The sequence below is a fragment of the Musa acuminata genome, chromosome BXJ2-3 (assembly GCF_036884655.1).
Source record: "Musa acuminata AAA Group cultivar baxijiao chromosome BXJ2-3, Cavendish_Baxijiao_AAA, whole genome shotgun sequence".
Lineage (NCBI taxonomy): Eukaryota > Viridiplantae > Streptophyta > Magnoliopsida > Zingiberales > Musaceae > Musa > Musa acuminata.
The window spans coordinates 4,345,228-4,357,500 of record NC_088340.1 but is presented as its reverse complement, the minus strand read 5'-3'; the positions used below and the strand labels follow the sequence as shown (position 1 = coordinate 4,357,500).

At 39.7% G+C, this 12,273-nt stretch overlaps 2 protein-coding genes across 2 annotated transcripts in view; both read right to left on the bottom strand.

Moving 5' to 3' along the window:
- The window catches only part of LOC103978036 (heat stress transcription factor A-1-like), a 2,587-nt gene extending 106 nt beyond the window's left edge, over positions 1 to 2,481 (bottom strand). The window contains exons 1-2 of the mRNA XM_065098433.1: positions 2,077 to 2,481; positions 1 to 1,128 (exon numbers count right to left, since the gene is read on the bottom strand). The exon at positions 1 to 1,128 is cut by the window's left edge and continues 106 nt beyond it. Coding sequence (XP_064954505.1) covers positions 25 to 1,128; positions 2,077 to 2,337 — 1,365 coding nt within the window. The 5' untranslated portion in view covers positions 2,338 to 2,481 and the 3' untranslated portion in view covers positions 1 to 24. The remainder of the gene's footprint in view (positions 1,129 to 2,076) is intronic.
- An 848-nt stretch (positions 2,482 to 3,329) lies between these two features.
- LOC103977450 (chaperone protein dnaJ 16) lies at positions 3,330 to 10,849 on the bottom strand. The gene is made up of 12 exons (XM_009392960.3): positions 10,496 to 10,849; positions 8,748 to 8,871; positions 8,439 to 8,521; positions 8,228 to 8,339; positions 8,042 to 8,146; positions 5,589 to 5,639; positions 4,544 to 4,630; positions 4,328 to 4,436; positions 4,083 to 4,231; positions 3,935 to 3,988; positions 3,602 to 3,845; positions 3,330 to 3,503 (listed from the first exon to the last, which is right to left on the bottom strand). Exons 1-11 carry the CDS (start codon positions 10,648 to 10,650, stop codon positions 3,609 to 3,611), a joined length of 1,266 nt encoding a protein of 421 aa, XP_009391235.2. The 5' UTR covers positions 10,651 to 10,849; the 3' UTR covers positions 3,330 to 3,503; positions 3,602 to 3,608.
- Positions 10,850 to 12,273: the final 1,424 nt, after the last annotated feature.

Below are 12,273 nucleotides of genomic sequence, written 5' to 3'. Positions count from 1 at the left end.
GCCCTGAGATACGTAAATACTATACTAAATCATGATGTTTGATGAAAGAAGCTCCATCTGTTCTGTAAGATGATCCATGTGTTGGGAGTTGTTCAGTAATCCCCCCTCTGTGCTTTTCTCAATCTCCTGTATGCTGGACTGGACATCGTCTGTGTCACCTGACAGAGAGCTAGGCGTGAAGAACTGCTCCCAAAATGCATCAACTATGCCGGGGAGTTTCTCTTCATCATCAGGAAAGTTAATATCAGTATGTGCCGAAAAGTCATCTATCTCGATAGGCACAGGCACTGCCGGATTCTCAACTCCAAGTAGCTCGGACAAATCGGAAATGCTTAAATCAGTAGGAGAAGGAGCAATGTCCGATAACACTCCTATGCCGGTCAGTTCACCTGTTTCCATCGTTTTTGCTACTGCTGCAGAAGACTGATCAAAACCAGAGCTGGCAGGCACGTATGAAACTCTAGAATCTGAAGGGACCTCCGACAGTGTAACACGAGAAGTACTTTCAAATGCTTCATACAAAGACTGGATGTTCTGTCTCGAAAGATCATCGGAATTGGCCGAAGATTCTATCCTAGGAGATGTGTTCATCTTGAGTATCTGCCTCAGCATTGCTCTGGCTGCTTCGTTGATCAGTGACTGATACTTCACTTTCCGACCATCGGAGGTACCTCCTTGGTTCGGCAGCCTTCGCTTTTTGTTAACTCCATGTATGCGTAAGTTGCGATCACTCTGCTGCAAAAACTGTGTAAAGAAGGCAGGGTTCCGCATGGCCTTCGCCAGGAACGACGTCATTTGCTGTTGCCGTTGTTCCATGCCCTGAAGGCGTTTGACAAATGTCTCTAACTGATCATCCGCGGCTAGCTGCTGTTGCCGCAGCCTGACGAGCTCCTGTTTGAGTACATTCTTGTCTCTTTTTAGCCCCTCGATGTCTTCCTCCAACCCAAACTTGCCTACCTCGACACATGCCGCAACAGAAGAATTCTGTGGTGGAGTCTGCTCTGGTTGGCTACGGGCATGTGACTGACACGGTTTCCGCCTGTTTATAGCCTTCAAGAGTTGCTTTTGACCTCTTAGAAATCCCTCATTTGCGAACTCCCAGCGATCAGGATCAACTTTCTTGAAACCCTGCACATAAATCCCTCTTCAGCCAAGCACTTGTTTGACATCTTTCACCTCAACAAAGCACACATGTTCTTCGACCAAGTTAGGCTTAATAAAGTCATATACGAGTGGAAGAATCTCAATCTTGAAGGTAAAGATTCCATACAAAGAAGCTCCGGTTTAATACTTCAAACAGAGTCAATTCATGGCTAAAGCTAAAGCTATTCTGAAAACTGTCTCTTGATACCAATCATGGGACTTGACTTAATTGTTTATTTAGAAGAAAAGAAGTAAAAGGAAATGACCCTCCTATCATGGAATTCTCCAAGAGAATTGGCCTTCCAAGAGTTAACATCACAGATTAGTTCATCAAACTATTTGTAGCCTTATTGCATAAAGGACAAAGCAATTATCCATCTCTCACATCAATTTCTGCTAAATCCTCTTCTTTGTTTCTTTCTTCTAGTTTTCATTCTGAGTTCTACAACTCTTGTAGGTTGTAGTTCTAAATTTAGAACTGTTGATTTGGACCAATTTTGACTTTCATGAAACAATCACTTAATCAAACAAAATGTAGTAGAATTTTAGTGAGAAAACTCCGTAACAATTCCTATGCATCAAAAGTTCAAACTCTGTATAGAACTAGAACCATTACCTAGCTCATCATCGACACTCTCGATCATTTTCATGACTTCAAAGTGACAGAGGTCACAGGATATCGTCGATGCCGGACGGGTTTGAAGATTAATCTACTATGCTTTTCCTAATTTAGAGGACAATGTCTTGCGATCAACCTCTAATGGCACCAATGTTTGGGATTCTTTTGTCCTACCATGTCCCTAGGTATTATCCATCGACCCTCACCGATTGAAACGAGGAACTGCAACTACCGAAAAATTGGATTGGAAATGACAGAATAACGTGAATCAAACATAAATTAATCAAAGTAAACAGAGGACGGAAGGGCGTTACGTAGGTATTAAGCTGCCGCACGAAGCTAGAGAAATTGCTGTGCTTGAAGTACTTGGGCAGGAGATGCCGAGCGAAGTCCGCCGTGTTCCACACCACGAAGCTGTTATTCCCGGCTCCCCACGAAACGATCGCGTCGGTCGCCAGATCATCCACCACGTCGTACGTCTTGCTGAGGAACGGCGGCGGCGCACTCCCGTTCATCCCGGGGATCGCACCCGCCGTCGCCGCCACCGCTTCTCCATCTCCCCCGCATTTCTCCATCGCTCCTCCGCCCTCCTCGATGCGATCTAGCGGGCGGAAACAGATGTCGGAGATGAGATCGGAGTTCAGGGCTCATCATCCGATCGCACGAGAAGGTAAAGCCATCGTAGGGCTCCGTCCTCCTCTCTCGTTCCTTGTCGAACTGCCCCGGCGCTGTCTTTGAGCAACAAAGATATCTCAATGAATGGTGAGATAGCATCGGATGGTGATCGTACCGCTCACATTCAAAATGACGGATGGACCCACATGCTTAAAGGCGCGGTCCATGTCACCGGACGGTTCCGGTGCACGAATTGGATGACACCAATCGAAAGTTTAATTGGAGAGGTTCCGCGTACGTCATCGTAAAAGATGATTCCTTAATTAGCCCGCGACGACACCGACGTCTTTCCTTCGCAATGAATCAAAATACTATTATGTCCCCACACATTGTAAAAATTACCTCGATCACCAACGGTATGACACTATAATAAGTAAAAGGGCCCCACGTGTGCGGTTACGGGGGAGTCTGCTGTCGTGGAACGAACGAGCAATTTTGGTATTTCCCACCCGCCGTCGCTTCCCCGCCTAAACGGGAAGAGATGGGATTGGAGTACATCGTGGGCCCGATGCTGTGGCCCGGGTGGAGATGCTAGTTGACCTCCCGAATTATCTCACGTAGCAACGCTGGCCGTTGGATTAAGACCGGCAGTGCTGCACGTGAGAGCCGAGTGATCCTTTTTGCTTCAATGTATTGATTCGAATCAATCACTCTGTAATGTTGGCCGAGCAAAGGTCGTGTCAATTGTATCGTCAAATTTCAACATGACTTATTGCATTACCATCGCGGATCATGAAACGGGAAATAATCATAAATGATGTGTCATCTTACCACAATACTCTTAAAAAAGTAAAAGAATTTGATTTGACGTGGGCTACAAAATAAACGAAGTCCCTTATGTACATAAAGGCACTACTGCTCCATTCTAAAGCTGCAAGAGAGCCCAGAAGACTAATCATGAACATTAATCTAGATTGCTTGGATACTTGGCTGTTTGAACATTGATAATCTGTGGGCAAACAAATGATGAGAGAGCAAAAGAGAAATAAGATTAGAACAAAATATGTTTTTGGGAGGCTTCTGGTACGGATCCTCGAGAATGTTTGGGATACTCGAAGGATAAAACCTACGCAACACCGAGAAAAGGATAAGGAAAACTAAGCACAAAGGCATGGAATCGAAGTGAGACAATGTACATTGACATAACTTAAAACAGTTGCTCACCATGTAATCAACACGCCTTCCTTTTGTCCACCTTCAAGTGAATCTTAAACCATTTCTTCCGCCTTGTCCGGTCCCTAGACTTCTTTTCATCCTTTGGCTTCTTTTCTGTCGTTGGGCACTCTTCGTCACTTTTGGACCCATTGAAGGGACTGCTGATCTTGCTGCTACTTGAGTTTCTTTTTAAAGGTGAAATGGTGGTGTAGGAGGCATGAATAGTGTTCCTTTCCTTGAGCAGCTCATCGATCTGTAGCAGAAAATAATAACATATTTAGATCACAATATAAGCAGTTAAGAAATGGGGCTTTGCTCAGCAGTGTCAAATGGTGAACTCACTGCTTGCATTTCCTGTGCATACTTGTTGGTCATCTCTGTGAATCGGGCCAACACCTGTCAATCTCAGCATAGAGAAGCAGACTCGGATGAGCAAATGTCACCAAAAGTAAGTCACTGTAGTAGCACCATCCAGGATATGCATACAAACCTCTCTATATTCTGTCTCAAACTTAGACAACTCAGCCCTTTTGGTTAATATCTTTGCCTCCACATCCCGCAGTTTCTCCTTTTCCGCTGAAAACTGTTCGGCACACATAACTTCTATTGTGTAGTTGACACTTTTGAAGAAGTTGTCACCTTCAAAATTTTATTCAACAAGAATATGTAAGATATTAGCTGCAAAGCTCTATGTTAAGAAGTCAGTCAAATATATTGTGTAAATATACAACTTACCGTAGACAGCAAATACATGGGTGCCTGCTTTCAGTTCATTTACTTCACATGCTTGAAACCCATCCAATTTCTTGAAGAATTTAGCATCAGGATCTTTAGCAATCGCTATCTGGAGGTAAGAAACATAGGTAACCAAATAAAAGTGCATCATTCAGTAACAATCACCTTGTTTGGTTACAGAGTCACTTGCACAGAATTTAAACCAGTTAACCTCACCGAATGGCTTTGATCAAACCGATACACAGGAAAGCAAAGAAAGAACATTCCAGCAGAAGTAACCCTTCCGGTTTTAGTGCTGTCTTCCTGCACCAGTCTGGTTGTCAGATGAATATATCACAAGCTAAATGTGATCACCTAAAATATAAACCACACAATTAAGGAAACGATAACAAGATGGCAAGAATACGAGGAGAATTACAGAGGGAGGAAATAGTTGCAACACAGTTTTTTCAATTTTAAACAATTATTAGCTGATCCACAATATATACTATCTGCAAGAGGAAATGTTGGAACTTCTGAGAACCTCACAATTTGCATACCTCAAGCTCTAAAATATTGAGATCAGGATCAACCAATAGAGATTAGGTATTTGGGATTGGTTTAAAATCAAACCAATAGTCAAAAGATTAATATAGTTTTCATATCAGTTACATTAATCAAAACTCTGAAACGCCATATTAGAGATAATGCAGCAGTTGATTTCAGTACAAGCAAATATTGTTAATTTAAGCTGATGGACACTGATCCATATTAGGATTTATTTCTCTCATCCTGGCTGCATCCAACATAATAATTGGTAACTATCACTTGCTAAGGTCAAGTTAAATACATGACTCTCCCCAAGCCCGCATAGGTAGGAACCTCATGCAACATGCTGTCCTTTGTAAATCATGGAGCTACACATAAACAAGTAGGAAGTAAGATATTGTTCTTTCGTACACCAGATATCACACAAGGGCATCTGCTTTCTCTGTTAAAGCAACAGATTTTGATAATAAAAAGCATAAACAACAAAAGTTTGAGCTAAAAAATATGTACCGGTGATTGGAGGAGACACAACTGAAACATATTGGATGCCAGACAAAGCTAAAGGACACAAATAACAGAGATGATAAAGTAAACGAAAAGAATGCTATGTTGAACTCTCCACATGGTTGCATATGATCTCTTTTAGAACTAATCAAACAGTCGAGACAACAAAAGAAAATTAACAAGAGGCAATATACTATTGTTAATAAATTCACCAACATGATATGCTTACTTGTAATGCAAGACTGAGTCCACCATTTTCTTCCTGCTCAAAGTACAATAGCTGCAAATACATTACAAAAAATATAGTAAGAATAAAATTTCAATTCCTAAAAAGATGCAGTAAAATAGTAGAAGTAACCATCATCAATAAATTCCTAAAAAATAGTTCAACCCGCATAGCGCAAGCAAATAATCCATGAAGAGACAACTGGCTACCAATGCATATACATAGTTAGAGGTAAATTAACCTGGAACTTAAGTGAAGATGCATGGATTTGTTTTAACCTCTGTTCTGTTATGCATCTTAGATGCTAGACTTATAATTGGATCCCTAAGGTAATGACAAGTCAAGATCTTCTGATTTAGATATGCACCACCTGATCTGAATCAGGTTGCACTACCAGCAAAAATATGATCTATCCTGCTACAAATTTCAAGGTTTGGTTCATAAAAAACAAAATCATTCTTGTGTCAAGTTGTAGAAGCATGAAAAGCTATTAAATTATCCAATAACAACTCATAAATCCTGCAAAGAGTATGAACTAAACTTAAAGATAAATATCATGAACCATAGACCGTGAAGTTCTCAAAGGTCGATGACTTTTGGAAGTTAAGATCAACAAAGAAACAGAGATCTTATAGTCCTGGTTGGACCTTTCCATAGATTAATGACAATGAACTCAAACGCAATTTACTCTCATGGAATACTGCACAGCATGAGCTTGACAACCAGTTAAATTTTTTATAACCTTAGGTTTTGGCAGCACTTCCTTGCAAGTTCTAACTTATGTTTTATTTGCTAGTCATAGGCCACTATGATGACTCCGATCCATGTAAGACTCTTAAAAAGTTCCATTTATATAGGTTGAGCGCCTGATCAACCGCACAATATGTCAAAAAAATTTGCTTCTTGCAGTGGCAAAAGTACATGATGTATGCAAGGTGAAAACACCATGCAAGCTAACAAAGACTTCTATAATATAGTTCATCATTATGCTAACACGAGTGCGCTGGCAGGAGAGAGAAAAGGATAAAAAGGAAGGAATGATTGAAAAGGAAACAGATAGTGTATGCACCATTTTGCTTAAGCTACCAACAGTGGTCCTAATCATCATTGGAGATCCACAACAAACATTGTTACTTTGTTAGATCTTGGCACTGCAACTATTTCCCATTTGATCATGTCAAGATGAAAGAATGTACCAAGCAATGGAATGAAATTTCTCTTCCTAGAACGGTAGCAATTTAAAGCCTAAACCAGAACCCATTATGGAACTAATGGTACACCTGTTGTAACAACCAAACCAGTCTACTCAACGAAAATTAATAAGTAAGATTGATGCTTGAGGAGTACTGACACATACTCCAGTCTACAACCCTATTGGAAGTGGACCAGCATGTACTGGACCATGAAACATGGCCAATGACATTACTGAACAGTCTTATAGGACATGATACAGCCCAGGCACAACATTTGTGACATGTGTTTTTTATATATTGTCCAATTTCATAGCTTGTATAATGTAGGCAATCTATGAAAAATCCAATTCATATGAAGGGCAACAACCATTCATATAGATTGCAAAAAATCTAAACAAGAATACTTCAAACACAAATCACTAAGAATAAAAAGTGTCAATTATATGTTGACAATATTTTACATCTTTTGGAACCTTCTACATACAGATGACATACATTATACCATACTACATATTAACAATTTTTGGTGTGGATGGTACAAATGTCTCAATATGTTTCCAAGTATCATGTGTTGAGATTAAACAAGTATCCATGCTCACAGGGATGACAGAGGGTAATATTATTTGGTTACGTCGGTCTACTGACCCACTAAATCCAGGTTGGTTTTAACAAGGTTTGGGACACGTTGGGCATGGAAGTAGGTACATAAGTTGGAGTAAGATTTCAGTAAGGATACCTACCCATTGTCATTCCTAAAGAGAGTAGAGATGACAGCACATCAGGTTTTTCATATCCAGGTATATCCAACTCACTTGAATCAGATTCAGATACACTTTAATTAAGTTCAGGACAAATTCGGTTAGAAAGGTAATTATGTCAGGTTGGGGATTGGATTCAAGTGACCCATTGCCATCACTACATGTACAACAAGGGGACATCATCCATATAACAATCATTTTGAAGTGCAAATATTTACAGGTATAAGGTGATAAATCCAGAGTGTTAAGAAAATGAACTTCTTGACACTCCATAACATTAGAGTGAACTAAAAATCAATTATTAAAGATTCCTTTTCAGGTAATGTTCGAAGCTGCAAACATGTCTCGAAGAGATTCTTCATGGGAACCTCTTCTGATAATATAATTTTTATACTTCAAAAATTTTAACAGCATTCATTGCCCTGAATATTGTTATATATTAAATATATACATACAGTATGTATATATGCATACATAATGTAAATATTCAAAATTTTGACATAACCTTGAATTTGCTTTTTTCAGCTGAATAAACACGACAAACCACTCCCATCTGGGCTTCCCTCTCTGTTATTTCTACTGTGTAAAAGTGAGCAGACTGCTTTTCTACCTGTCCAGTATTGGAAAAGTAAATATTCAAAATTTTGAATGCAACAGTTCTAAAAGCAACAAGTGGAAATGTGATGATAACCTTTCTAGCAATCGACTGACCCAAAGGAAGTGAACGAATGATTACTGAGCCATTAAGCGCCTCCTCCAAAACAGTTGCAGATACAGTTGTCTTAATTGGGACTCCAAGTTTACTAACATGCAGTATATAGTCAGAGGTCTTTTGATAATTGGTGCAAAAAGAGCTACCAAAAAGTACAAAGATAATAGCAAGTTCCACTGACTGGTTTTACCTAAAAAGTGCAGCAAACATTGTATTTACAGTACCAAGACTTGAAAGATCAAGCTCCAATTCTTGGCTATCTGATTCAATAGCCTGAACAAAGAAATGTCAACTTCATGAATCTGTCTGGTGGCTTAAATGAAAGCAAGAAATAAATGATAAGGGTACAGAACACAAACTTTTACATAAAATATATGACAACATAGTAGATGGAGAAATCCCATATTAAAAAATAGTTTTAGTGATAGACAGAGACAGATCTGAATTATCATCTAATAGAACTAAATCCAACAGCAGCTGTGTAACTTGTATCACTAACCTCAAAACCTGATGTATCATATTGGCGCCGTTTATCTGGATCAGACAAGATATTGTATGAGAAGGTGACCTCCTTAAAAACATCAGCTGCTATAGGATCATTTGCATTTTTGTCAGGATGATACCTGCAAAATGAACAGAATACAAATACTATGACGGTCCTTTGTATCATCTCTCACCAAAAATATTTCAATTTCTGAGTATGCAAAGAAAATTATGTGGCCACCAGAGGACTGATAGGATGAGCATCAGAGACGCAACTAATGTTCTCTAGTGACATACAAATTAAACCATATCATAAATTACATACAACTTTTACAAATTTGAATGTTTCCACCACTTCAAGTGAAACAACAAGTTTCAGTGCCTCAGTTGTAATGATCATGATATATTCCAAATTGTTACGTTTTGTTGTGCATATAATTTTCTTCTACCTTGATTCAGCTTCAAGCATTTAGTTGTATACCAGCTAACTTGGATCCTGGGTATCATAGCCAAGCTTACAACTGGATCAGTATAAGGAGGCATTAAAGAACAAATTGGAAATTTTCTCCTAGCAAAATTAAATTTAAAGAAAATTGCCAAGCGAGATAGAGATTTATTATTGCAACTTAAATCACAGAGAAATATGTTCATTTACTTAAAACTCAAAGTACATATCCTACTTGAATTCTCATGGAAGAAAGAAGATACTTGAATTAACTAGATGAAAGACAATCTCTCAGCCTATGGAAATATTTTATAATGGTGAAATTAAACCATCTAAGAGATTGGAGTCGTCACTTAATGAAACTTTAGCACCAGAAAATTTTCTTCTTCACCAACATATCCACCTCTATTTGGAGCCATCTATTCCTGATCAGCACCAGCCAGCCTCACTGAGTTGGATTTTTTATGTGTATGGCCATGACACTATGACAGGCTGGCCTTATAATGTAATATAGGTTAAGAATTAACAAACTGGAATTTGGTAGAGAGCTGTAGTATATGTTAAGAATTAACAAACTGAGATTTGGTAGAGGGCTAAATGATTTAGATGACTTGTAGATAGTCCCAACTCATTGTAGCTAGTATCACTGATGTCATAATCAGCTATGAGTTTTATCGATCCCCATCCATCTGTTGACTTCCAGATATTTGCAGACTCAAAGGAGCTACAATTATCAGATATGTAAAAGATAATAGCTCAAAGTTTTAAGAAGCTTAGGCAGACTTGGCATACTATTAGTGTCACTGAAGAATCTTGTACCAAACGTTTTAAGTTCAATTCATCACTGAAATTTAGACTGATTTCTTTTAGTGTTATTCACCATCACTTGGAACCATTGCTATAGGTTTTCCTACAAAAGGTGGATATGACAGTTGTAAAACCAGTTGCAAATCCAATAAGCATATATAAAAATTTATTTATAATGTACTATGTATCTGAAAAATGTCTTTTTTCCGTCAAATGGTATGCAATATCAAATTACAAGTTATCATTTCTCCACGATAACATGAATAATAAAAAATCCTGGACATTTATGTATGATAGGAACGTTAAATTTTGTTGATACTTGTACCAATTGTTTGCCCTAGTTAGAACAAGATATCAACTCCATTCTGCAAGCTAGAATGGGCCATTTCAAGATAATACTGCAAGATCCCAACAAGAAATAGACACTCATTATTCGTCGCAGCGATGTAGAGGCAACAGGAACGCAGAAACAGCATCCTTAAAATCCCCCAGATTGAATTCAGGGTTCTTACTTGAGAGCCATTCTCCTGTACGCACTCTTGATTTCCTGCTCCGTGGCATTGCGAGGGACACCAAGAACTTCATACGGATCCCTTCTCTGCTGCTGCTGTTTATTGGTATCCCCTTTCCTCTCCGACTTGGAGGAAGAGAAACCCGGAGCCGGCATCTCTCTCCACCCAAAGCCAACCTGCAGGCTCTAACCCTAATCGCTCTCGGTGCCAAGGAATCGAACACCTCAACGCGATCCGAACCACGCAGAGAAGAACACAGATCTACCAGCCTAACACCCTCTCGCTCCCATCTCGAATCCCATCACGGCGGCGAACGAGATCCGTCGCCCCGTGCCCCACCGTGCTCTGCGATCGGAGAATACGAAGAAGAAGAGAGAGCCGAAGAAGAAGAGGAGGCGAAGAGGGCGAGAGGATTTGGAGAGCGGGGAGAGGGGAAGGAGAGGGTGGGGTTTCCACTGCTCCCCATGAACAGTGCAGCTGTTACCTTGTCCCTCTATGCTCACGCCAGCCGAGGCAACTTCTCCCTCACATCAACCGCTGATGCCGCATAAACCTTGTTCTGCGGGAAGACATCCACCGTCCATTGTTTCGTCAATGTCATCCGGCGGACAATCTTACGCGGGTGCTATTAAATGGACGAGGGGGAGCCATCAGAGCCTTTCTTCTTCGACTCAGTCTACACTTACCCAAGAAAAAACCCATTTGCAAATGGCGGGAGAGATCGGGCCCCGAGACCGATGAGGTACCTCGAAAAGGTAAGGAACGGGTTTGTGACGGCGACTAAGAGGGGGAGTGGAGCCATTGGTGTCCGTGGCAGCGGCGTGGAGCCATTGCAGCGGTTGTTCACCGGCCCAACTCACCGGTACCCAGGAAAACACCTGTTTACGAATGGAGTCGGTGTGGGGCCACGGAGGAGTGGGGAGATTAAAGGGGTGTCGGTGAGGCCCGACAGCTCAACCCAAGCGAGGGTGGGGCCCAAGATTCGAAATCTTGTCTTTTTATTGATCGCCGCTGCATTCAAAGCTCAAACAGGCTGTGGTGGGTTGCTTATTGGGATTAATTTGTGTTGGTGGCCTCTGCTTTATTGGGGGGTAAAGAGGAAATAATTATTATTTATGATAGATAAATCATATGATCCGTGCAATCCGATGTGGGTAGGATGGCGACGTGGTATGGACGAGACAAATTATGATGGATGTGTTGTCCTCGCGAACTGTCCCATTTGGCATGAAGCGTTCCGCCATCGGTTTGTTCTTTTCTTTTCTCTTTTCCGATTTATACCTTTTTATTTTCCTTGCGATTCGTCTTTTGTCTTATCCTAAAAACAATGAGAAATATGTTACCCATGACATGTTCTTGACTCATCTATGAACTACACTCTTCTTTTGGAATGATTTATGATTTCTCTGATTTTCCTAAAAATATATTAATCTTTATCTTTTATTTCATTTTTTAAAACGATATCCTTAATTTAAATTATTTCTCAAAAAATTTTAATCTACCATAGTGTTTTTATCACCACAACAAAAACATTATAGAATTTATTTTAAAAATATTATAAATATATTAAATCATTTGATATATTATATTATGATTCGAATATAAATACTATTAAAATTTAAAATAAAAAAAAATTGATAAGAAACTTTTTAGAGATATTTTGGATATTTTTTAAAATTAAGCATGTAAATGACAAAACCATACTTTAGTTCAAATGACAACATCATCATTTCTGTCACCAAAAATAAAAACTTGCATCAAAACACAAGAGAGGGAAT